The sequence below is a fragment of the Phascolarctos cinereus genome, unplaced genomic scaffold, assembly GCF_003287225.1.
Source record: "Phascolarctos cinereus isolate Bilbo 61053 unplaced genomic scaffold, phaCin_HiC Scaffold_4;HRSCAF=312, whole genome shotgun sequence".
NCBI lineage: Eukaryota > Metazoa > Chordata > Mammalia > Diprotodontia > Phascolarctidae > Phascolarctos > Phascolarctos cinereus.
This window is the reverse complement of record NW_027555847.1, coordinates 141,014,241-141,039,845: the sequence shown is the minus strand read 5'-3', so window position 1 is coordinate 141,039,845 and position 25,605 is coordinate 141,014,241. Positions and strand designations below refer to the sequence as shown.

Here is a 25,605-nt window from a genome sequence, read left to right as displayed (position 1 = left end):
CTATGATGCCTGAAAGATCGGTCACCCAAAATAACATTTTACTAATATATATTTATACATAGAAGAGAAGGGACAGGAAGTGTTGATGAGTGGAATCACGGGGTAATAATCGTGGGCACCCTCTTTCCAGAAACAATGGCAGTCTTGATTTGTTTACCATTCCCAGAACAAGGGGCGGAAGTGGAGAGGGTGTGTGTGTGTGTGTGTGTGTGTGTGTGTGTGTAAGCGTGTGTATAAGGCATGCCAGTTAGATGACCAGGTGACTGGGGCCACCTAGATTCTCAGTGTTTTCTCACCAAGAGAACGACATGGCCCCAGTATAGAAGCAGGAGGTCCAGTTGGGAACATTATGACCAAATAATGTATGCCCTGGATTGAGACGACTCTGAACATCCAGCTAAGGTCTCCCTGGGGCAGGTGGTCACTTCAGAGGGACAATAATCATGACTGTAACCTTTTTTACAGCTGCATCAGAGAGCGAGACAGAAGAGAGACCTCAGAGTTCCCTGCGGGTGGCCTCCGTATGCCGGGGGAGTATGAGAAATCAGGGTTCAGAGGGAGCCAGCAGTGGAGGTAAGGAGGTATAAGGCACCTTATTTTTGGACAAGGGAGAAATGAGACATTTGGGTCTCCAGACTCTTTAGTAGGTCCCTCCCCCTCCTTGCTTTTCCCTCTTGCTGCTGCTATAACAAACATTTTAATGCCAAGAGCAGCTCAGCAGTGGAGGTGTTTAGGACGATAGTATGAGAACTAGAAGCCGAAGGCTGGAGAGAGACAGTGTGACAGCCAGCAGAGTCGAGAGCCCAGGCCTGAAGGATCTGAGCAGAGCAGGGCATGACTGGGCTAGATCTTAGTACTTAAGGAAGCGGGTGGGTGAAGAGAAGCCCTTCCCCCTCACTTGTTCCTCCCATTGCCTGGCACTGTGGGACCGCCAGCTTGGAACAGATAAACAAGTTATTCATCACTGTTCTTTGGTCACTGAAGTATGATGGGAAACCTGGCACAGAATCTGTGGCTGTCTAAACCGCCCCCCTCCCCTTCCTTCTCCCTCCCCCAACTCCTTCTAAAGGACCCAACTGTTAGGCATGATGAAAGGAAAACTAGACTGCTATAAGAAGGCCTGGGCTTTAGCCCTGCTTCTGCCATTACTTTGCTGTGTGACCTTGGGCAAGTCACTTCCCTTCCAGTTTTGTCCTCTGCAAAATGAGGGTTTTGGCCTTTGTGACCTCCAAGCTCTCATCTAGCTCTAAAGTTCTGATTCAGTGATCTCTGAAAGAAACAGTGACTCCTGTCTTGAAGGAGGGGCAGTTGGCATGATGCAAGGGGGTTGCAGGGGAGAAAAGGAGGCAGCTAGGTTGTGCAGTGGCCAGAGCCCTGGACATGGAGTCAAAAGGACCTGGCTTAATATCTGGCTCTTAATATGTATGTATATTATGTATAATACTTGATATGAGGGAGCCCTGGGGCTAAACTTTCATCATTATCTAAACTTCTTGTTATTGAGTCCTTTAAATCCTGTCTGACTTTTCATGACCTCTGTTTAACTCTGTTCAAGTCACTTAACCTCTGCCTCTGTTTCCTTCTCTGCAAAATGGAGATAGTAACAGCACCTACCTTTCTAGGTTGTTTTGAGGCCCAAATGAGATAATATTTGTAAAGCGCTTTGTAAACCTTAAAGTGCTATATAAATGATAGCTATTTTGATGATTAACCTTCTCTCTGATTTTTTTTCCTACCAGCGGAATTAGGGAAAATCTGGGAAAATTTGGGGTGTTTCCCAGAAATTTCTCTATCCCGTGGGATTATTTCCTGGATGCTATCTGTTCAGTCTTAAAATTAAGCCTAACGTAGCCACAGTCATCATTAGCCATATTCCTTGTCTCACCTACTTTTTTCCACCTTGCCTAGGCCCCACAAAGTTGCTCAAATTCCCTTAGACTCAATTGTTAATCCTATTGCCTAGGTGTTTGGATAACCACAAATCCTAGTGCCATGTCTTATACTCAAAGCCTCTTTTCAATAGGATTTCACATTTCTATAGCTCTACACTTTACAAAGCATTTTCTTCACAGGAGTTCTGTAAGCCAGATGATGCCAGGAGTATTGGCTCCATTTAACTGAAGGGGAAACTGAGGCTTAGAGCAACTAAGTGAAAGATCCTGGGTCTTCTGACTCCAAGTTCAGGACTTTTTCTACTATATGGTACTGCACATTTAATTTTTTCCTATTTCTTCCAGCAGGTCCTAGTGAAAGTGTGGAAATCCCTATCCCTGTGACCCCTGGAGAGCGCCAGGCTGGGGATGGCACATCCCTTCCAGAAACCCCAAATCCTAAAATGGTTTGAATTTTATACCTCCTTATCTTCATTCTTGGTATTCCCTTCTCTTTCTTTCCTTCCTTTCCTTTACTGTCTCCATTACCACCCTACTCCCACTTTATCCTTTTCTTTCCCTCCTCTCTTCTCATTCATTGATATCTGAGAGCTGGGATAGCATAACAAGGACTGGTGTTCTTTATTATCCAGGAAGGGGTGGTAGAATGGTCATGAGAATTATAATCAGGAGTCTCTTCCAGGAACCAGAAGGGAAGGGCTCCCCCTAATCAGACAGCTCATACACACACACCTCACCCACCCGCAGTGGCCTGGCATTGCCTGAATTATGTCCTCGGGCTGTCCTTGAGGCAAATCAAGTGTACAAGGCCCACAGCCCAGAGTATCAGTCCAAGTCTAAAAGGAATTGGGGTAGGAAACTCTGACAGGAACGCTAATGAAAATGGAGTCTGTGGTGCCAGGCTCTTGAGGCGCCCTTTTCTCCCTTGCAGATGTCTGCTGTTTATGCAGAGCTGGAAACCCGGTTGAGCAGTAGCTTCAAAGGAAAAATGGGGAGTATATCCAAACCAAGAGCTTCTCCCCCACTGGTTGATGCACCAAATACCCCAGGTATTTTCTGTCTGTCCCTGCTAGCATATTCACACTTGCTCCTTTCTTTATGTGTATATGCGTAGGCTGGGGGGTGGGAATGGGGGCGGGGAGGGAAGAATACTGTCCCTAGTCCTCATTTTTCTTACAGTGTTGCTAGTCCAGATCTCTTAGACCTTCTTTTCTATTTATTAATAGTAGTATTCAAAATATTTATTATTAAAGGACAACAATTAACTGTTTTTAAACAGTAAGTTGCAGTTTTACAAGTCCCTTTAACTTACACTTGAATCATAGAATATTGGTAATAAAAAGGACCTCCAAAGGTTGTTTATATTTTAATCTCTACCCAAAACATGATTCCCATCAACAACCTTCCTTGAAAAACAGCCAGCTACCCCAAAGAGATCAAAGAACAAGGAAAAGGATCTATATGTACAAAAATATTTATAGCAACTCTTTTGTAGTGGCAAGGAATTGGACATTGAGGTGATGCCCATCAATTGGGGAATGACTGAAGAAGTTGTGGCATATGATTGTGTTGGAAAATACTACTGTGCTATAAGAAATGATGCTGGGGATGGTTTCAGAAAAACATGGGGAAAAGGGCAGCTAGGTGGCACAGTGCACAGAGCACTGGTCCTGAAGTCAGGAGGACCTGAGTTGAAATTCGGCCTCAGACCAAACACTTGACACTTACTAGCTGTGTGACCCCAGGCAAGTCGTTTAACTCCAATTGCCTAAAACAAAACAAAACAAAACAAAACATGGAAAGACTTAATGAACTGATTTGAAGTAAAGTGGGAAGAACTAAGAGATCATTGTACACAGTAACAACAATATTGTGAATATGACCAACCATGAAAGACTTGGCTACTCCGATCAATACTTCACCCTGTTTGCCTCAGTTTTCCTCATCTGTAAAATGAGCCAGATAAGGAAATGGCAAAACCACTCCAGTATCTTTGCCAAGAAACACCAAATGGGGTCACAAAGAGTTGGACACGACTGAAATGGTAGGACAACATACGTATTACCCAAATGAGATCTACATAAAGTGCTTTGAAAACCTTGCACTCTATGAACCTCAGCTGTTATTATAGTTGTCTTTTCTGCCCAACCATCTTCTCCATGAGGGGAGGGACTATTTCTCACCTTTGTGTACTCCTTAGTGCCTAGTACAGTGCCTTGAACACGGGAACATTTGTGACCATTCTTTTGAATACACGATTGTGTTGCACTTCACAGTTCACAAAATTATAATAACTTCCACTTGTGTAGAGTTTTACATACATTCTCATGTGAGAGGTGTGATAAAGGTAATTGGGACCCAGAGATGCAATAACCATTCATTTAATAAGTGAGAAAACCTAGGCCTAATGACTACAAGCCCAGTCCTCTTTCTCTTGACACATAAATGAATGAATGAAGGTATGAATGACCAAATCCTCTTGCGTTGCTTCATTTGTAGGGGCCCGGAAGCCTGGGCCAATCATCTCGTGGCCGAATGACCCTCTTCCACCCCAGCCCTGCTATTATCACCCATGCCCTGGGAGCCTCCCATCCCCAAGCAGCACAGAATCCCATCCCTACGTCAGCCTAGACAGCAGCCCAGCTCCCTCGCCCCAGCTCACAGCCATGGCCAGCAGCCCCAGCCCCCCCACCTGCAGGAAAAAACTCTTCACTTTCTCGAGACCGCCACGGAGTCGTGACACAGACCGCTTCCTGGACGCTCTTAGTGCACAGCTGGGTGCCCGGGTTACGATGGTTGATGACTTTCTCACCCCTGAGAATGACTATGAAGAGGTGAGAACTGAACAGCCCCCATGCCACAGAGGTGGAGGCAGGAAACAGCTCCTGGCTCTATTGGCACTGATAGGCAAGATTCCTACAGATGCCCAGCCTGGAGCAGGCACCCCCAAGGACCTTAGAGCTTGAGGGTAATGTGTCTAATTGGGCTAATTGGGATGCATTAATAGGTGCTGGAAATTAGCAAGTGCATCCTTTCAAAGTCTTTACTTCCCAAGTTCCTTTAATGCATCCTTATGTGATAAGATTTTGAGTCCCCTTCTTGCCCAGTCACCTTCCCCTGGAGGAACCCCAACCATCTAGCCCCTTGGTGCCCCTAGACCACCCTCCAAGAGGAGAAGCCGCAGAAAAAAGTGCTGACTTGCCTTTGTAGAGTTTTCTACATGAATGAAATCAGGTTCAGGCCTCAAAGAAAAGGAAGTACGGTATCCTTACGAAGGGAAGAGTGGAGGGAAGGTTCATATAGTTTAACACTTCCCTGGCCTTCTCAAACCACATCTGCAGCACCATGTCCAGGTGTGGGCACCACATTTTAGGGAAAATTCTGACAAGTCAGACTTTGTGCCATCAATATCTGGTACTGGAGGCCTGTAGCCTGGAGAATCCATAAGCATTCATTAGAAAAGAGAAGTCTTTAGTGGGACATGGTAACTGTCGTCACGAATTTGAAGGTTTAGATTGGTTCTGTTGGGCCCCAGCCACCAGAACTAGGAGCTTTGGGTGGAAATTGGAGAGAGGCAGATTGTAGCTTGATATAAGTAAAATCTTCTTGATGATTGAAAGTGGAATGGGTTGCCTTAGAAGGTCTTCTTGTTCTGTTTGTGAAGAGGACATGACATCAAGAAGGAGATGTCATGACTTGCAAGTGAATTGGATTTAAGTGAGACAGGGCTGTGCAAAATCACCAGCCTCACTCCTCCGGAGTAGTGACTTTTCCTTTGATGACAGTCTTTGAGCTGAGGTTGAGAATGTTATAGAAGGGATTCTTGTGTAGGTGTGGATAGCACTAAATGGCTTCCAAGTCCCATCCAGCTCTAACATTCTTTGATCCTATGAATGGAGATTGGTTGAATGAGCCAACATAATACTTCAGTCCTGATGCTACTCTCAACTCTTCCCTACCTTACCACTCTTACCTCATTCCATTCATCCCAGTTTGCCCCATCCCTTTCCATCTGACCCAGATACTACAGCCATCCTACTGACCATGGAAGCAATGTGACCAATGACCTGAGTAGTGAGAGTGAGTAATCCACCTGGCCTCTTAATTGTCAGAGGAAGTGGGAAGGAAGAGGAAGGGGCAGGATAGAGCAATTCCTGATGTAGCAGTGGCCTGCCAGGCAGGGGATAGAGAATGTAGTCCAGGGCCTAGCTGAGATAGGAGCAGGAACAGAATAGATCCAAACCATGGCCTTGTGACACCTGCATCTCTACACTCCTGGGAAGTGGGCAATCTATAGCCAATGTCCAATGAAGCACATTGAAGGTATTCAGAGGAAAGAGGGGGAAGCAGGAAGGAAGGGAGGAAGGAAGGAAGGGAGGAAGGAAGGAAGGAAGGAAGGAAGGAAGGAAGGAAGGAAGGAAGGAAGGAAGGAAGGAAAGAAGGAAGGAAGGAAGGAAAAGAAGAGAAAGAAGAAAGGGAAGGAAGGAAGGAAGGAAGGAAGGAAGGAAGGAAGGAAGGAAGGAAGGAAGGAAGGAAGGAAGGAAGGAAGGAAGGAAGGAAGGAAGAAAGGAAGGGAGGGAGGGAAGGAGAAGGGCGGGAGTCCTGGGCCCAAGAGGTAAGCTGAACTAAAAGGCAATTTCTCTGAGAGTGGAAGCCAATATACTGCATTCCAGGAGGACCTGAGATCTAAGAACACTTCCTTTGGAGTCAGAAGACCCGAGTTCAGATCCCACCTCTGATGCTTACTATCTGTGTTATCTTGAACAGATCACTTAATCTCTTTGGGCCACAGTTCTTCATCTAGAAAATGGGGAGGTTGGGCTAGATGGCCTCTGTGAACGCTGAGCCCAGAGTCAGGAAGACCCAAGTTCAAATCTGACCTCAGACACTAGCTGTATGGCCCTGGGCAAGTCACTTAACCTCAGTTTGCCTCAGTTTCCTCACCTGTAAAATGGACATATAATAGCACCTACCTCCCAGGGATATTTTGAAGATCAAATGAGATGGTAATTGTAAAGCATTTAGCACAGTACCCAGTATGTAGCAAGCGCTATAGAAATGTTAGTAGTAGTAGTTGTTTCTCTGATCCTGTGAGGTGGGCTAGCTGTATTTTGCTAATATGGCAACTTTGCTTCTCACCCGGTGCTTATTATTTCAGTGCTCCTAATGTACTCAAAGCTCAGCCTTTCTTTTTCTTCCTTTATCATAAACAGATGAGTTTCCTTGACGACCAGGGCAGCTACGTGACCAATGACCTGAGTAGTGTCAGCGAGTATGTCAGTAGCAGTGAGGAGGGCAGCTCACTGACCTATTCTTCCATCTCTGACCACATCCCCCCGCCACCTCTCAGCCCACCTCCTCCACCCCCACTCCAATTCCATGACCCCAAACCAGGTCCACGGAACCTTGATGGCCCTCTTAACACCACGACACTGGCCAAGCCACTTGGGGCCCACTCCCACCAAGTCCCTCCTCCTCCTCCACCACCTCTTCCCCCACCAGTCCCTTGTGCTCCCCCACTGCTCCACCGAGGCCTTGGACATCGCCGCAGCGAATCGAACCACATGAGTGTCAAACGTCTTCGGTGGGAGCAGGTGGAGAACTCAGAAGGCACTATATGGGGCCAGGTAAGTGGGAAGACCTAGGTCTTGGAAAACTGGGGCATTAGGAACTGTCTTTTGCAGGCAACTGGTGGGTATTGAAGTGGATGTAAGCTGGCTAATCTCCTATTTTGTTTATAAGGGGACTGGTTTTATCTTCAGTTTGGGAAGTTAAAAAAGGTAGGGGACACCCCAGAAGTCACACTGTTAAGTACCTCCAGAACTTCGTGTGGGGTAGATTCTCATTGAAGGTGGTTAGCCTTAGGAATCGAAGCTGTTTAGGCTAATTATCTAATTCTCTCCCACTGTCCACAAATATCAATCTAATTAGGTCCCTCCCTAAATATCCTCAGTGTCTCAGGAACCTATAGACAAGATATCTTCCTGGCTTGAGATTGATTTGCAGGCTCTGAAGAAGAGTCCCCAACTTGCACATCTTGACTGTGACCTTAAGAGTCCTTACAGGTGTAGTCAAGGAATTCCCGTAATTACAGGGCATCTGCAAAACAAAACAGTATTTCTTTCAATGAACTGCTTCACCTAGGTTGAAGTCAATGGCTGTAATCAGAGCATTAGTATCATAGGCAACTCTCACTGGTTCTTAAAGACTAGGCTAAGAGTAAGAGATTTCTTTTTTTCACTAAAAGGCCAAAATTCACTCTAAGAAGTCCCCATTAATCTGTAGACTATAACGGACAATGAAAATTAGACTCATAGGATGTCAGAGCTTAGTGGTTACCTAGTCCAGACCCTTCATGTTACAGATGCAAAAATGGATGCCCCCAAGGATGGAGTAACTTTCCCAAAGTAAATTAGTACTAGAACTGGGACTCCATCCTAGATCTCTTGACTCCCAGTCCTATGTTTCTGGCCCAGGGGTAGCATATACATACATACACACACACACACACATATATATACACATACATATACACATACATATACATATATATATATATATATATATATATATATATATATATATCTTGAAGCCAAAATCTTTCAAAAAATTTATTTACTCTATGTTTTCTTATACATGGACAAAAGGAAGGGTTCAAAAACACAGAATTATTTCACATATACCAGATTTGAAAAAAAATCATGAAGAAGCAAGTCCAGGCACCACAAATTTATTAAATTAATAAATTTGTTATTATTTGTTAAGCATTGGGAATGCAAAGAAAGGGAAGACAGCCCTTGATCTCAAGGAGTCCATAATCAATTAGTCTTCTAATGGAGTGCCTTTATCTCTGACTGCAGGCATATCTCAGTCAAGTTGTGTAAAAATATTGATTCACACCAAGATTCTTACAATGTATGACATCTACTTTGAACCAGGCAACAGTTTTGCTGAATTTTTGTGTACCATCAGTATAGCCAGGCCATGATAATAACTAAAGAAGAAAATGGTGACATAAAATTACAGAAGAATCAAAATGATTCAGAGCAGTCAAGTATTGGCCTATTCATACTGTGTTATCCTATTTGCATCTCAGTTAGTGTTTTTGTAGAGACATATGCAAAAAAGGCTGCCCTGAGTCACACAGGGCTTACATTTTGGCCTGAGCGTGTCCCACCTTTGGGAACTAAGAGCTCAGAGGTGGGGATCAGGAGCCCTGGGTTTGAGTCACAGTTCTGCTAATAACTGGCTTTGGGCAAATCTTTTCCCCTTCCTCTCATTAATTTTCTCATGTGTAATATAATGGGCATTGGGAGAAGGCCTGAATGAGACAACTCCCAAGGTTCTTTTTAGTTCTGACAGTCTAAGTCTATACAACGTGCTACCCTCTGAAGCCAGCTACCATGATGTTTCAGGACTATGTGGTTAATTTCTTAGTTTTATCTAAACTCTACTCCATAGAACATTGTCCCCTATGGATCCAGTGATTTCTCCCACTGACTTCAGGAGTTATTACTTTCAGATCAGTCACCCACATCTGAAAGTTTCCACTGACTTTAATAAATGTAGTTCACCTCCCCCATCAAGCCCTTCTAGCTTACAAAGAGGTGTGGAAACTCCTACCAATACAGGTCAATCAGTCAGTGGACAAATGTGTCCCATGATATCCCAGTGTCGTTACCCAAGGGACCACTTCCTCTCCTGCCCCTCCCCCTTTCTTACAGCTTGGGGAAGATTCGGACTATGACAAATTGAATGACATGGTGAAATATTTAGACTTGGAGCTCCACTTTGGGACACAGAAGCCAACAAGTAAGTGGCCCAGCATACTTGAAGGGAAATGGGTGAGGGCAGAGAGTCTCTGGAGTAGGAGAAAACAGATCTCTTCTTGTCAGATTGACTGGGAATGGGCTCACTGTGTCCACTAAACAGCTTAGAATCCTTTTAGGTGACTCAATAAAATAGCCTGACTTGGGAGAGGTGGTCCTGAATGGAGGATGAAAGGCCCTTCAAGTGTTGCCTTTGCTTTTGGCACTGTTACCCATATGACTTTTGGAAAGTACCTCAGCCTCAGTTTCCTCATCTGTAAAATGGGAATAGTAATACTTGCACTACCTTTCTCACAGAGCTGTTGTAATTCATAAACTGCAAAAGCGTTTTAGAAATGTGAAGTATTATTATTTTCTTATATTTAGAAATTGATATTCACTCCTGGATTAATAATCCTACTGGTACTGTATCTACTTGGGCCATCTATGTCATGAAGCACAAATAAACAGAGACTAGGAGAGCCCAGGGTCAGCTGCCTTTGGTATGCACAGAGAAGGAGGTAGAGATCAGCAGCCTAGGAAGGTGCTCATAACTATGTCCATATAGACAGGCATAAAACGCCTTACCAGGAACTCGCCATCATCAGTGGTGGCCAGGCTGGTGCCATGACATCTGAGTCTACCCAGAGCATCTGTGGCATCTTTTGTGGTGATTGGGGGTTGGGGCAGGTGGTACATTTCTTAGACTGGCTCCATGATGAGGATGAGGGACCAGCATTATCCCCTGCACCCTATACAACACTGACTCCCTAGGCCCTCACCACCTGAAGGCCAGGAAGCTTATATTTCACCCCTCCCCCAGGGTTCTCAGACACCCTTAAAGGGAATTAGAGGTGTCTAGGCTTTTTGCCGATGGCTCCAGACTGATTGCAAGTACAGGGGAGAGGTCCCTTGAACCTCAGCTCCATTTTACCACTAACAGTCAGATTAGCTTTTATAAAGGAATACTTACTTCAAAGGTACATCCAGGAGTGCCCCTTCCACACCCCATGCCACCTCACTCTCTGGGACAGGAAAAGGGATTAGGTGCACAGTTTGTCTGAGTTCCTATAGAGCACAGTCTCAATTTCTAAGTCCAAAATCCCCCTTGGGCTCAAGTCTCAAGCATCCTAGCTTCCCAAGGCTCTTATGCCAGGGTAGTTGGCTCCAAGGTTGCTATGGTTTGAGCTCCCAGGTCCAGTGGGTATTACTGTCCTTACCTGAAATTGAGAAAGACGAACAAAACAGCACAGAAAAAGTACCTCAAGCCACAAGGCCTAACGGGTGAGACGAGGAGGATATCTACTCATTCCCTGCCCAGCTCATTTCATGGTGACCACATTATAGGAATGCAACAAGAGTAAGACTGTCCTGGTATGGCCAGTTTTAAAGATGAAGCCTATTCTGGCTATGTAGCCAATCAAAGGACACTACTCTCAACTACGTTGTAGGGAAATGCAGGGAAGCAGAGTGCTTCCATGTTAGGTGATCTGGGCGAGAGCAGGGGAAGCACTATTATCCTTAGGTATTATTGGAATGTGCCCTCCTCCACCTTGAATCTAGGTGGCACAGTGGATAGAGTGCTGGACCTGGAGTCAGGAAGACTCATCTTCCTGAGTTCAAATCCAGCCTCAGACACTTAATGGGCAAGTCAGTTAACCCTGCTTGCCTCAGTTTCCTCATCTGTAAAATAAGCTGGAGAAGGAATGGCGAACTGCTCCAGTGTTTTTGCCAAGAAAACCCCAAAATGGGGTCAAGAAGAGTTGGACACAACTGAAAAACAACTGAACAATAAAAATCTCATGTCTAAATTTGACATGGCCTATAATCCCCCACTGTGTGGCTCAATAAGAAGGTAAATATGGTCTCTATGAAGAGAGAACTTTGTCATGTGGTGCTTTCTTCCAGGGCTAGAAGGTGGATTAAGCAGCAGGCTTTTACCTATAGGAAGCTTGAGTTAAACTACCCACCCCACAGTATGTACTTAACTGGTGCTCATAATAATTGATTTCTGTGGTCCAAAAAGGCCCTTCATGTTTGAAAGTATCTCTTCCATGGGGCCTGATTTCATAGGATCTGAAATTCTGGGTAGAGAGCATCTCTCACTTAGTTTAAAGCAACTATGTTTCTGAAGGACCCTATGTAAATGTTTGCATGTTAATATACCTCACTGTCATGTTAGTGCCAACAATACAGCTTAGCTGATTAGCTTTCCACCATCTTGAAGAACAGGCTCAGGGACAAAAGAGTATGTAATATAGGATGGGTTAATCTTAAAAGGAAGAGGGGAGGTCCAAGTAGAGACTAGAACATGAGGTTACCCCAGCACAGTAAGAGAAGGCAGAATGCATAGTACAAAAAACATGGTGGCTGTAGTCAAGTTCAACTACTGGCTCCATCACTTACTGCTTGTGTATGACTGAACAAGTCATTGGCAAGATGACATTGTTTGACTAGGTCCTCTAGATCTCTAATCTTTTATTCCTATAAACTCACTATTTTGCTACAAAACACTTCATTCACTTATAGGGCCTTCATTTAAAGTCATCCTCCCTTTAATATATAACCTTAGACTCTGACTAGTAAGGAACCCCAGAAGTCATCTGGTTCAGTCTCTCATGCCATGGAGGAATCCCTTCTCTAGCATACATGACACGTAGCCACCTAGCCTCTGCTTGAATACTACCAGTTCTAGGAAGTTCACTACCCATAGAGACAGCCCATTCCATTGTTAAACTGTTGTAATTTTTAAAACGTTCTTCCTAACATTGATCCATAATCTGCCTTCCTATAACTTAGCGCTGTCCTTTGGGGCTAGGCCAAATATTTCTAATTTCTTTTATACTGATAGGCCTTCAGATATGAAAAGAGTGTTATCATGTCTTCTCTCCTCTAGGCTAAATATCCACATTTTTTCAGTCATTTTTTTACATGACATTGTCTCCAGACCCCTTATAATCCTGGTCATCCATCTCTGGAAATGATCTAGTTTAATACCCATCCCCTACCAAATGTGGTGCCCAGAACTTAACGCAATATTTCAGATATGATTTGGCCAGGCACGATACAGTGGAACTATCACCTCCATCGATCTGAGTACTAAGCTTTTATTTGAGTAGCCTCAGATCCCATTAGCTTTTTTTTGGCTGCCACATCACATCAAACTACCAGTCAACCAAAACCTTCATGGCTTTTGCATAAACTACTGTCTAGTTATGTCTCCTCGTTACATACTTCTCAGGTAAAATGCAGGAGTTTGCATTTCTCCCTGCCAGATTTCGACTTGTTCGTTTTGATTGAGCATTTCAACTTGATACAATCTTTTTAGACTTTGATTTTGTCGTTCATCGTAACAGATAAAAGACAAAGCTCCCAGACCAGTGAGCCTGTCAACCACTATCTTACCCTGTAAGGGAACCTCAGGGATCTGATGATCTGCTATTACTGCTTTAAACATCACTCCTCTGAAAGGGAATGAGTGGATGGATGGATGAGGTAGTGTTACTGTTACTATGCTGGTTTAGGTTTTGCTAGTTCAGCTTTCAAGGCCATTTATTTCCATCTTAGTAATTTGATGTGATTAGGGCAGGCAGTTCCTAGATTATCGGTGGTGCTTTGGATATGGTCTCACAATCTGAATGGCCATCAGGTATAAAGAGGAAGAAACTAACCTTCTTTCTGCTAAAATATCTGCTATTAAAAAAAGCCACTAACAGAGCCATATTAAGGAATCCTACATCAGCAGTCTCTCATTATAAACGTCCAGACATTGGAAGAGTTGGGTCAGATCTAAACTTTAGCAGTTGGTGACTTCCTGCTGCTGCTCGCATCACTCCTTTGCCACCACTGAAGTTGGCACTGTCCTGCTGCCTTTAGAGCTCATGGGCCCTCTCCCAGTGCCAGGACTCCACCCTTCCTCCCTCACCTCCACTGGAGTTGCTGCCATTGCTGCGGGATAGGTTCTAGAAAAGTCCTTAGTCCCTCCAGTAGGCCAGTCTAAGGTATGAAGAGTCAGGGCTCATTTCCAGGGCCTTGTGAAGGTGAAGGAACAGAGATAATATATGTTACTGGTATCCTGAGTTTGAACTTGAAATCTGTATTCCATAGGAATGGTGTTATAAATGCTACAAATAAGGATTCAGAAGTACAACTGAAGTCATAGTTCAGCTACGTTGTAGTCGAAGTAGGGATTTCTGGGCAGACCAAAGACCCTAACTATAATATGTGTGTTTGTATGTATATGTGTGTATGTGTACGTGTGTGTGTAAAATGTATGTTATGTTTTCTATAGGAAAATGCATTTTAAGTTCCAGAAAACTGACTTAGAATCAAACTTTCAGACTACAGCCATTTGTGGGTCAAGGTTATAGTCAAAGATTCCTCTTCAGAGCAAATTTAAAAATAAATACCTAGGTACTGTTACTATGAGCTTATTGAGGTCTAAGACTGTTTTTTGTCTTTCTTTTTATCACTATCACTTAGCGCACTGCTGGCATGTAGTAGACCCTTAATAAGTGCTTATTGACATGATTTGACTTGACTTTCTCACTAAACCTCATCACTGCTCACTCAAATCTTAGTTTTAACTTCTAGATTTCAGTCTTATCCCCTAATGAAATCTCTCCTGGCCTTCGGACCCATTTGACTCTAGGCTACTTCCCCAGTCACTAGGGCTTCCTTCTATTAGAATCACCAAAAATCTATTCCTTTAGCTTAAAAAGGTAGAAATAATGAAAGGATGCCCCCGGTTTCCAGATCAGCTATTAGATCTGCTATTTCCTTTGCCTTCCTTTTACTTTATTTCATTTATATATGGAAACAGCAGGAGAGATTCTAAATATCTTTATATGCCTGTAGGTAAGCGATTATAGCATTCTGACCTATAGTCAGAAAGGTTTCAGCCACATAAACCTTTGGTGGAGAAGGGTGGGAGGTGCCCACTTTCCTGACCCTTCAGTATCTGAAGGTTAGATTTAAACCCTATGGTTCCTTCACCCAAGGCTCTAATAAGGGCTCAGATACAGGCTCACTTCTGATATACCTGCTTAATGAAAGGTTTTTTTTTTTTAACATAAAACACCACCAAACAGAAAAATTGACAAGGCTTTAAGCATAGTTTTCAATTGGTCTCAATGGTGGAAAGAGAACAGGGCATTGGGGAGTGAAGAGTCAGCCCCAGCCTCACTGCTATTAGCTTGATGTACAATCCATAATTAATAACAATCCACAGTTACTTAGGATCCAATTCTAAGATGCTACAGGTGACTGCAGGAGAAAGGCTTAAGTTTACAAGGCTAGTGGTGTTTATTAAAGAATACCTGGAATCCAGTAGAAATCAATTGCCTCACAGTCCAATTTCAGTTACCCCAGCAGCTCCATTTAAAATTACTTTAGCTTCCTTTACTCTGAGGCCTGTTCTGAGCATCACCCTGAGCATCATTTCCATCACTTTGAACTCCATAGACATCAAGTATGTACGAGACATGCAGAACAGGACCCAGCCCAACCAACCTACTTTCCTTTGTTACCTCTCTCTTATAAATATGTCCACATGGATAGGTTGAGCTGGTCCAGGTTACTTCTTGCATTAGAGACTGATCAGCCTCCAGGGGCTTTGATTCTTGAACTAAGTGTTCCACCTTACCTTACAGGTGGTCCCAGTCTCTGCAGGAACACTCTCAGAGATTGGAACCTCACTTCCTAAAAGACCACCTATTCTATTGCTATACAGTTCTAATTATTACAAAGTTCCTCCCCATACAAAACCCAATTCTGCCTTTCTACAACTTTTAAAATTGTTTTTATGTGCATTTATAACCTGTCCCTCCTACTTCCACCTCCCCAAATTAACAGAAAAAGGAAAAAACAAAAACTTTATTATAAACATGCATAGTCTAGCTAACAAATTCCCACACTGGCCATGCCTGAAAATGTACATGTCTCTGCATTTTAAATTCATTACCTCTCTGGCAGGAGGTAAGTGGTGGGCTTCATCTCCAGTCTTTTGGATGTATGGTTTATCATTACATTAATCAAAACTCTATGGTCTATCAAAGTTGGTTTTTTTTCTGTAATGTTATTGTGTTAACTGCCTTCTAGCTCTGTCTACTGCTTTGTGTCAGTTCAAAGAGTTCTTCGTACTACCGATTCCATGATTTCTTAACATTCCATTACATACATATACCATAATTTTTTTTTAGCCATTTCCCAATAGAAGGCCACTATCTTAGTTTCCAGTTCAGGGCTATTACAAAAAGAGGTTCTATAAATACTTTTGTAATGTGTAGATTCTTTTTTTCTCTTGCTTTGATCTCTTTGGGATGAAGTAGTATCTACTAGTGATATAACTGAGTCAAGGGGTAAGCATAATTTGGGGTATAGTTCCAAATTGTTTTCCAGAATGCCTGTATTAATTCATAGCTCTACGAACAGTGAGCTAACATGTCTGTTTTCCTATAGACCCACAAAATTTATTGTTTTCCTTTTTTGTTATCATCTTTGTCAGTCTGATGGGGGTGAGATAGAACCTTAAAGTTGCTTTAATTTGCATTTCTCTAATAATCAGTGATTTAGAACATTTCCATATGATTGTTGATAGCTTGTATTGCTTCCTTTGAAAACTGCCCCTTCATATCCTTTGACCATTTATCTATTGGAGAATGGCCCTTAGTCTTATAAATTTGAATCCATTTCTTGTGTATTTTAGATATGAGACTTTCATCAGAGAAACTTGTTGAAAAGATTTTTCCCATTACCTTTATCCTTCTAATTTTAACTACATTAGATTCATTTGTACAAAAATTCTTGAATTTTATAGAAAAAAAATTATTCAGTTTTATTTTGTGTAGCCTTATCTATTACTCGTTTAGTCATCAACTCTTTCACTCTACATAGAGGTAATTTCTCCCTCACTTCTCTACTTTGTTTATGATGTGTCCCTTTACAGCTAGATAATTATCCATTTGTAGCTTACCTTGGTATATGTTATAAAATGTTGGTCCAAACTTGATTTTTCCCAGTGTGCAATCCAGATTTCACCTATTGGTTTTAGGGCTATCTTCTGTGGCTAGCCCAAGACAAATCTAGTTCCTTCCACATTGATAGGTCTTCAGGTTATTGAAGATTTACTATGTTTTTGCACCCACCAGGTACAGTGACTCCTGGACCAATTAGTAAAAGTTGGGCCCTTCCCAAGTTTGTTCTGAGCAGCAAGACAAGTACACACATCAACAATTTTTGCTGTTACTGATTAACAGGATGTGAACTCTACCTAAAAAAGTAAAGCAATCTATATTATTGCAACCATTATCTGAAACAAAGGCCCTCTGGCCACTTCAAGGTTTGGCATGGATGCTCATAAATCTATCTCTGGATTATTTATGTGATTCGTTTTTCCCAAGATGACCTTTCAGGGAGTCTCTAAGGTCGAGTGACAAAGGAGGAGTGGTACCTGTCTGTGTTATCTGAGAAGGGATGCATCCAGGTGCTGTAGGAGACTGGTTCCATGGAAGTAGAAATCTATGTATAAAAGCAAAGCTTAAGGCCTAGAATACGTGTCTACCATATATGGAAGATAATAATAAGATTATCATCTTGCGCCTATGTGTTCTTGGGGAGGGGCAGTGTCAGCCATGCCCTGCTGATGGGAGCCTCTGAGCACCAATTTGGTTTCAATTTGCCACTATTTTCTTTTTTTCTTTTTTTAAAAAAAAATTTATTAATTTATTTTGATTTATCAACAATCACTTCCATATGCATTTGAGTTGAAAATTTTTCTCCCCTTCCTCCCCCCACCCTCCCCAAGACGGCGCACAATCTGATACAGGCTTTACATTTACATACCCATGAAACATATTTTCACATTAGTGAAGTTGTAAGTAAAAATTAAAACCAATAAGAGGAACCATCAGAAAGATGAAACAAAACTCAACAGAAGGTAAAAATAAGTGAGAGCGATTCAACTTCCATAGTTCTTTCTTTGGATGTGGACAGCATTTTCCATCATGAGGCCTCTGGAGATGTCTTAGATCCTTGTAATGCTGAGAAGGGTTCAGTTTAACAATATTAGTCATCGCATGACGTGGCTGTTATTGTGTACAGAGTCCTCTTGGTTCTGCTCACTTCACTCAGCATCAGACCACAGAAGTCTTTCCAGGTTTTTCTGAAGTCAGCCTGTTCATCATTTCTTACAGCACAATAGTATTCCATTACATTCATATACCACAACTTGCTTAGCCATTCCCCAATTGATGGACATCCTCTCAGTTTCCAATTCTTTGCCACCACAAAAAGAGCTGCTATGAATATTTTTGTACATGTGGGTCCTTTTCCCATTTGTTTGATCTCTTTGGGATATAGCCCTAGAAGTGCTATTGCTGGATCAAAGGATATCAATTTGCCACTATTTTCACTTAATAGCACGTGATGTGCTGTCTTCTTCCTAAGTAGGACAAGTCTTGCCTCTCACCCATTCTTTTATTCTTCAGTACTACCTCACTTAGTGCTCAACAGTGTTGACCCCCAAGACAGAAGCAGGAGACTACACTGGCCAGAGAATGAACTATCACTCTTATTGTCCTTTCACAAATTCTGGTGTGCTTCTAGGTACTGTAACCATCTAGACTGGCCCTCCTCTTCTTTGGAGATGATTACTCATAGCTCTGGTAATTAGTTTAATCCTAGGTCCCAGAACCATGACTAGGAATCCCACAGTCAGGGGCAAATTCTTTGTATATTTGTGTGTGTGTGTGTGTGTGTGTGTGTGTGTGTGTGTGTGTGTATGCATGCATGTATATGTATGCCTATTCCCATGTGCATGTTTGTAGGGAGGTATGGGTATTAGCATTGGCTGCAGGTATATTCTCCCAGAGAGTCCTGCAAATGCCTAGAGAGGTTATGGGGAAAGATAGACCCCAGAGCAGTAGCATCTCATTGGCACGCCCCTGCAGGTGGCAGTTGGGGAGTAGTTTGGCTCAGGTTGATGGATGACCGTGAAGCAAGGCACAGGGGTAGTGGGCAATACAGGGAGGAATCACACACGCCACCAAGCGATGCTTTAAAAGGCATCTCCCTGGAGGTTGGTACCCTCGAGCAAAGCCCCGGTTGCCCTGCAGTAGTTTTGGCTCTGCTTGCTTCTTCGCCATAATTACGTAAAGAAAGTGAGCAAGGTGACCAAGAGTTAGGAACCATGGGTGTTCTAGTCCTGAGTAGAACATTTGCTAGCCATGGGAGAGCAGCAATTTGAATAAGTCACTTGGTTCCTGGGGCTCAGTTTCTGTGTTTGCAAGATGAGGGGACTGGAAGAGATGATCCCTAAGGCCCCTTGGAGCTCCGATGTTCTGTGTTTGCATATATTTGAATGTATTAAAGTGACACTTCCATTTTGTCCCAGGCCAGGGTGGAGGCAGGGTGAGGAAAAGGCAGGGCACTTTGTGGTACTTGATCTGGTTATTCTGGACCTGAGAGTCTGCAGGAATTGCAAAAGATTCCTAAAATCAAGCCACTGCTCGGATTCTTATAATCTGGCCAATACCTCACGGGTGCTCAGATTCCTTAAGAGTCTGGCCAGTATGGTGGATCTTTAATAAACCTTGTCTTTGGCTGAAAAAAAAAAGTTTTTCCATTTCCCTAATAATGTGGGGGCATAATTTCTTGGGTACAGAAGAACCTCCCTAATTCCTCAAAAGTCCAGTGGGTGGTAATAGCCCTGAGAGTGTGGTACTGTAGAAAGAGCTTTGGATTTGGAATTAGAAGGCCTGAGTTCAAATGCTTCTCAGTTTCCTCATCTGAAAAATGAGGTGGGACTTGATAGCTAGAGGCCCCTTCCAGCTCTAGAACAGATCTCTGATCCTATGAGAGTTAGGAATTCTCGGGCTAAGGATAGAAACGTTATGGTCTGGTTGGCCAGAAATGAGGCAAAGAGTGAGCGGGGAGAAGAGGAAGCTCATCCTATGGGTCTGTGGATCTCACCTGTTGTTTTATTTTTTCAGCTCAGCCATCGAGAGCTCAGAATTCCCCCCAGTTCCAGGATGCTCAGAGAAAGATGGCTGAGAGCTTTGTCTCTGGCTCACTCAGTACCTGTTTCTCATTCTCCTCTCCAATGCTGGAGAAAACCAGCCATAACCTTACCTGTGATTAAATCTTTCAGTTTCTCTTCCAGAGCCAACACTTGCACCTGAGCCCTTTAAAAAGAAAGATGTGGTCGAGATTTTGTCTCATAAGAAGGCCTATAATACATGTAAGTGGATGTGGGGGGGGGAGCAGGGCAGCAAAAACAAATTAGATAATTTGGGACTCTTTTTGGAAAAATGAGGAACATAAAACACAAATTTTGTGGGACACAGATGACACAGATCAGAAAGGACTCCAATTTATCATGGGAGTTCTTAGATATGACAGCCTCTCTCTGCCTAGGATCCCACAGATGCCTCTCTGACTCTGCCTTTGAGTGTGTTAGCATTGCTCCCAGATTGGAATCTAGAAGATTAGCTGAGATGACACAGATATTTGCAATTCCCTATGGCAGCAGAGTAGTGTGGAACGTGTACAGCACCAGAAGTCAGGAGCCTGGGCTCTAGTTCTGGCTCTCAGTAAGGAGCTAGGTGACCTTGGATGAGTCCTTGGGTGCCTCCTCTCTCTAATGAGTGAGTTGCAATAGATGAGCTCCAAGGTTCTGCTACCTCTGGGAGCCTCTGATTCTCCTAAGCCTGAGTGGGGTGTGAAACCCCAGATGTCTACAACAGTTGGCAAGACAAGACTCTGGTTGATGCTGAGGAGCTCACAGAGCTTCCGTGCACCTGTCCTGAGACTGGAGGGACACAAGGGCAATGGCGGTGGCTGGTTGAGGGGCCGGCAACCCCCTTTCCTCTCCCATCAACTCCTCTGTGTGGCTCTTCCTTTCTCCCACACTCCCTAGCTATACTCATTGCTCACCTGAAGCTATCTCCGCCTGAGCTCCGTCAGATCCTCATGAACATGGAAAGCGAGAGGCTGGAGCCCTCCCACCTCAAGCAGCTCCTCTTGTACGCTCCCGATGCCGAGGAAGAGAAGCGCTATCAGGGCTACAGGGACACCCCCAGCCAGCTGAGCGAGCCTGACCAGTTTGTCCTGCAGGTGACAGACCAGGGGCGCTGGGGGGTTGCCTGGGGGAGTCTTGGTGGGCTCCCAGCCCGCCTTGAACATGATTTCTAGGAAAACATTCCATTTTAAAAGAAGGCTACCAGCTCCCCTAAAAACCCAGCAATCATCAGTCAATGGCAGACCCTGAGCTGGAACTCGGGCCTCTCAAATCCTAATGCAATGTCTGAAACACTCCTCTGCTCCACAGTGAAGGAAGGAAATAAGTATTTATTAAGCGCCTGCTATGTGCCAGGCATTTACAAATATTATCTCATTGGATCCTCACAACAACCCTGGGAGGTGGGTGCTATTTTTATCATCCCCATTTTATAGTTGAGGAAATTAGAGCAGACAGAAGTGCCTTCCCCGGGATCATACAGCTTGTAAATGTCTAAGGATGGATTTGAATTCAAGTCTTCCTGACTCCAGGCCCAAGGCTCTATCCACTGTGTCACCTCACTGCCATTCGTTTATTCAGTACATCTTTATGGTGGAGTGAGTAGGAAACTAGCCATTAAAGCCAGGAAGAGTTCAGGTCTTCCCTCTGACACTTACTGGCTGTAAGCAAGTTGCTTAATCTCTCAATGTTCTAGGAATCTCTCTAACTATAAACTGCAGAGAAGATGCCGGCCTACTTGGATAGAGGGAGTTTCCTCACCTGGGAGTTCCCTTTACCAGTGAAATCACAGGTCCAGTCTGTATTCCTATCCCTTTCTTTAGTAAACACCTACAGGGTACAAAACATTGTGCTTGTGCTATTGGGAGAGCTACAAAGTTTAGACTAAAAAGAGGTAACTGCTCCTCTTGGGCAGCCAAATAAGGGACAAGATGCAAACACTTTTAGGACATGCTTCCTTCAGCTACTGTAAGTCCCTCATGTTGCATTTTGAGTTGAATTTTTCTTCTTCAGTTCAGACAGAAGAGAACATACCTCAGGGGTTTGTGTGGGAAGAATGACTTCCCATGACCCCTGGGCCACTGTTCCCAACCAATAAGAGGCAGAGGAGCCCTAGAAGGTTATCTGGTTTAGTGGGAAGAATATTGGTGGAAGAGTCAGGAGACCTTCCTGGGTGAAGTGGACTTAATAAGGTGCTGCACCTCAGCTTTTAAAATTGTAAAACAGGGGGCAGCTAGGTGGTGCAGTGGATAGAGAGCCTTCTCTGGAGTCAGGAGGACCTGCATTCAAATCTGGCCTCAAGATGTTTGCCACTTACTAGCTGTGTGACCCTGGGCAAGTCACTTAACCCCATTGGCTAGTCCCCAAAACTGTAAAACAGGAACAAACAGTCCCTGCCTGGACTTTCTTTCCAGTCTATTATGTGGATCAAATGGGATAATGGATGTAAAGTGCTTTGAAAACTGTAATTTGCTATACACAATTATAGGATTGTTGTTGGGAAAAGAGCTCCAACTAGGGTCAGAGGACCTGGGTTCAAGTTCTATCTCTGGCACTACCTGTGTAACCTTGAGGAAGTCATATAAACTCTGGCTCTCAGTTTCCTCTCTATAAAATGAAAGGGGTTGGATTCATTGTCCTCTGAGGTCCCTCCCAGCTCTCAATCTAAAATCCTGTCATTTTTTAAATCCAATCTATGATTTCACTGATATTGGGGAAGTCTTGGGAAGGAAACTCCTTCTATGAATGCAAGGAAACCACTCCTCCTCAGTGCTTTTCTTAGAAAGTTGCCCAGGGCACCCAAAGGCATGTTGATTTTTTATTAAGAATATTATTCTCCTTAATAAGAATATTTATTAAGAATTCTTTATTAAGAATAACCATAATTATTATGATTAATCCCAAAACTTTTATTCGATCACAAAAAGTGATCATTTTATCCACCTGCACCACCATCTGCCGAACATTAAAGGCAAAGGAACAATCTTAGGAGAGCCCTTTGTCCTGGGGCCATTTCTATCTGAACTCTGTCAAATATAAGATGAGGAGGAGAACAACAATAATGATGATAATAAAGGGAAGCATCCACTTAGAGCACATCATCTCCATTCCTGTGTGTCCTTGGGTGACATGTCCAAGGAACGGAGGAGAGTTTAGTAGGTGTGGTCCAGGAGACTCTGTTGGACTCCAGGGAAAGGGTGATAGGGTTGGTAGGTTGGGGTGGGTGAGGCTGGGTGGGGTCACAGGCAGCCTCACTCTTACTTCAGTCTGGGCATCCCTCTCTGACATCTCCATTCTGCTTAGATGCTGTCCGTTCCAGAATATAAAACCCGGCTGCGCAGCCTTCACTTCAAGACTACCCTGCAGGAGAAAACTGAGGAGATCAAAGGCAGCTATGAGTGTGTGCACCAGGCCTCCCTGGAGCTCAAGAACAGCAAGAAGCTTGCCAAGATCCTAGAGGTGAGACCCACGTCCCCTCCTGGGATGCTCACTGCCATCCCAGCATCTGCTTGTCCCAGCTAAAAAGAGAGATGGGAAACTGGAACGTGCATTTGGCTCTTTGGCGAGTGCCATGTCTCACTTGTTCCCTTCTCCTCCTCCCCCCTACCTTCTTTTCCTCCCCTTCTTCCTCGCTTCTTCCTTCTTCCATTTTCCTCTCCTCCTTGCCTTCTTATAGATCTAGCTCATAAATGCTTCAAGTTAGATGACTCTTAGACTACGGAACCTAGAATGTTAGAGGTGGAATAGATCTTGGAACATAGAACACAGACTGTCAGAGCTAGAACATAGGACACAAAATGTCAGAACTGGAAAGGACCTTAGGAGACGAGATAAGAACGTCAGAGCTGAAAGGACCCTTTGAACCCACATAGTCTAACTATCTCATTTTATAAGTGAGTCAGCTAGGGCTCAAGAAAAGAGAAGTGATTTACCCAAGATCACACAGCTAGTTAGTAGGAAAGCCTAGATTAGTTCTCAGGACTCCTGACTTTTAGCCTTTTCTATTTTCTTAAAATTTAATTTAATTAACAAAGATCAGACTCTTCTCCTCCCCCATCTGAAAGTCCTCCACTAAGTGCAAAAACAAGAAAAAAAAACCCTGCTACAAACAGTATGGTCATGCAGGACAAAATTTCTCATTGGTCATGTCCAAAAAAATTATTTCTCCATCTGTGCTCTGAGTCCATCACCTCTCTGTCAGGAGGTGTGAGTCCTCAGAAATTGTGGTTGCTCATTGCGTTGATCAGTTCCCAGGTTTTCCTTTTGTTTTTTCTTTTTTAAAAAATATATATTTTGTTTTAATCAGCCAAGATCCACATTTTCCATCTCCTACCCCAATTTCTCCCTAATTGAAAACACAAGAAAAACAGAGCTCATAACCAACGTGTCTAGTCAATCCAAACAAATTTCCAGTTGGACATGTCTGAAAAGACATTTGTCTCATTCTGAATTTTGAGTCCTTCAGCTCTATACCAGGAGCTGGGTAGCAGGTTTCATCATGAGTCCTCAAGGATCCTGGTTGGTCATTACACTGATAAGAATTCAGCACAGTAGTATTCTGTCACATTTATATACCATAACTTGTTCATTTTCCAATTTATAGAAATTTATTCCCTTAGATTACTATTCTTTGCCATCTCAAAAAGGGCTATAAATGTTTTTGTACATTCTTAGAATTTGTTTTGTTTAGGATTAATCCCTTCTCCATCCTCCCTCTAATTCCCTCTCTGCTTTTTCCCTCCTATTTCACTGTTGAGTGAAATGTATTTCTGTACCCAATTTTGTGTGCGTGTGTGTTCTTTCTTCTTTTGGCTAGTTCAAGTAAGAGTGAGATTCAAGTGTCAGCCATTCCCTCCTCCTCTCATCTGTTCCTCTATATTTGCATAGATGTCTACTTGTGCACCCTGATTTTATGCGATAATTTCCCCTAACCATCCCTTCCCTTCTGCCTCTTCCCCCCATCCTTTCCTCACAATGTGTTTTTCTTTCCTCTTTCCATTCTTTTGAGATCATTAAGTCACAAAGAATCACTCCCAGGCTTTATCTAACTCGATACCCTCTGTGAATGCTGAGGATGATAGGAATTAGAGGAGATACATGTATCACCTCCCCATGTAAGCAGTTTATCCGCGTCTAGTCCTTTTTCATTAGTCATTCATGCTTATCTTTTCATGTTTCTCTTCCTCTTGTTTTTGTAGTTCAAAGTTTCTCCATAGTCCTGGTCTTGTTGTCAGGAATTCTTGGAAGCCTACTATTATTTTATGAAAGGTCTATTCTCCCCCATGGTATTGTTTCAGTTTTGCTGAATAAGTGACTCGTCCTTTGCACTCTAGAATATCATACCCCGAGTTCTCCGCTTCTCTATAGTGGTAGCTTTAAATCATGTGTGATCTTGATTGGCTCCTTAGTACTTGAGGGGTTTTTTCTCGTCACGTTCCTGTGAGTTTTCATCTGGAGGTTATTTTCAGGAGGTAACCAGTAGACTCTTTCTGCTTTTAGTTTGCTGTCTGTTTCTAAGAGATCTGGGTAGTTCTCTTTTAAAATTTCTTGGAAAATGATGTCTATGCTCTTTTTTTTTTTGGTCCTAATGTTGAGATAGTTCAGTGATTCTTAGATTTTTCTTCCTTAATCTGTCTTCTAGGTCAGTTGTTTTTTCCTATGAGATACCTTACTTTTTTTTTTCCTATTTTTTAAATCTGTTGACTTTAAAATTTTTTGTTACCTCATGGAGGCATTAGCTTCTGTTTGGTCCATTTGAATTTTCAGGGAATTTGTTGCTTGGGTAAGATTTTAACCTTTTGTACCAAGCTGTTAATTTCCTTTCCAATTCTTTCTTCTATAGTTCTCATTTCTTTTTCAATTTTTTTTTCCCCAAGCGCTCTCATTCCAA

General features: G+C 43.2%; 1 protein-coding gene across 4 annotated transcripts in view; it reads left to right on the top strand.

Moving 5' to 3' along the window:
* Positions 1-25,605, top strand: part of GRID2IP (Grid2 interacting protein) — a 120,152-nt gene that overhangs the window by 70,611 nt on the left and 23,936 nt on the right. Inside the window, exons 8-16 of one of the 4 annotated variants that reach the window (XM_020995448.2) lie at positions 466-573; positions 2,241-2,338; positions 2,824-2,941; positions 4,392-4,726; positions 7,106-7,519; positions 9,617-9,704; positions 19,860-19,937; positions 20,616-20,812; positions 23,019-23,174. In XM_020995448.2, coding sequence (XP_020851107.2) covers positions 466-573; positions 2,241-2,338; positions 2,824-2,941; positions 4,392-4,726; positions 7,106-7,519; positions 9,617-9,704; positions 19,860-19,937; positions 20,616-20,812; positions 23,019-23,174 — 1,592 coding nt within the window. Of the gene's footprint in view, positions 1-465; positions 574-2,237; positions 2,339-2,823; positions 2,942-4,391; positions 4,727-7,105; positions 7,520-9,616; positions 9,705-19,847; positions 19,938-20,615; positions 20,813-23,018; positions 23,175-25,605 lie in introns of all 4 variants that reach the window. The other 3 variants (XM_020995446.2, XM_020995447.2, XM_020995449.2) reach the window with 3 other exon arrangements.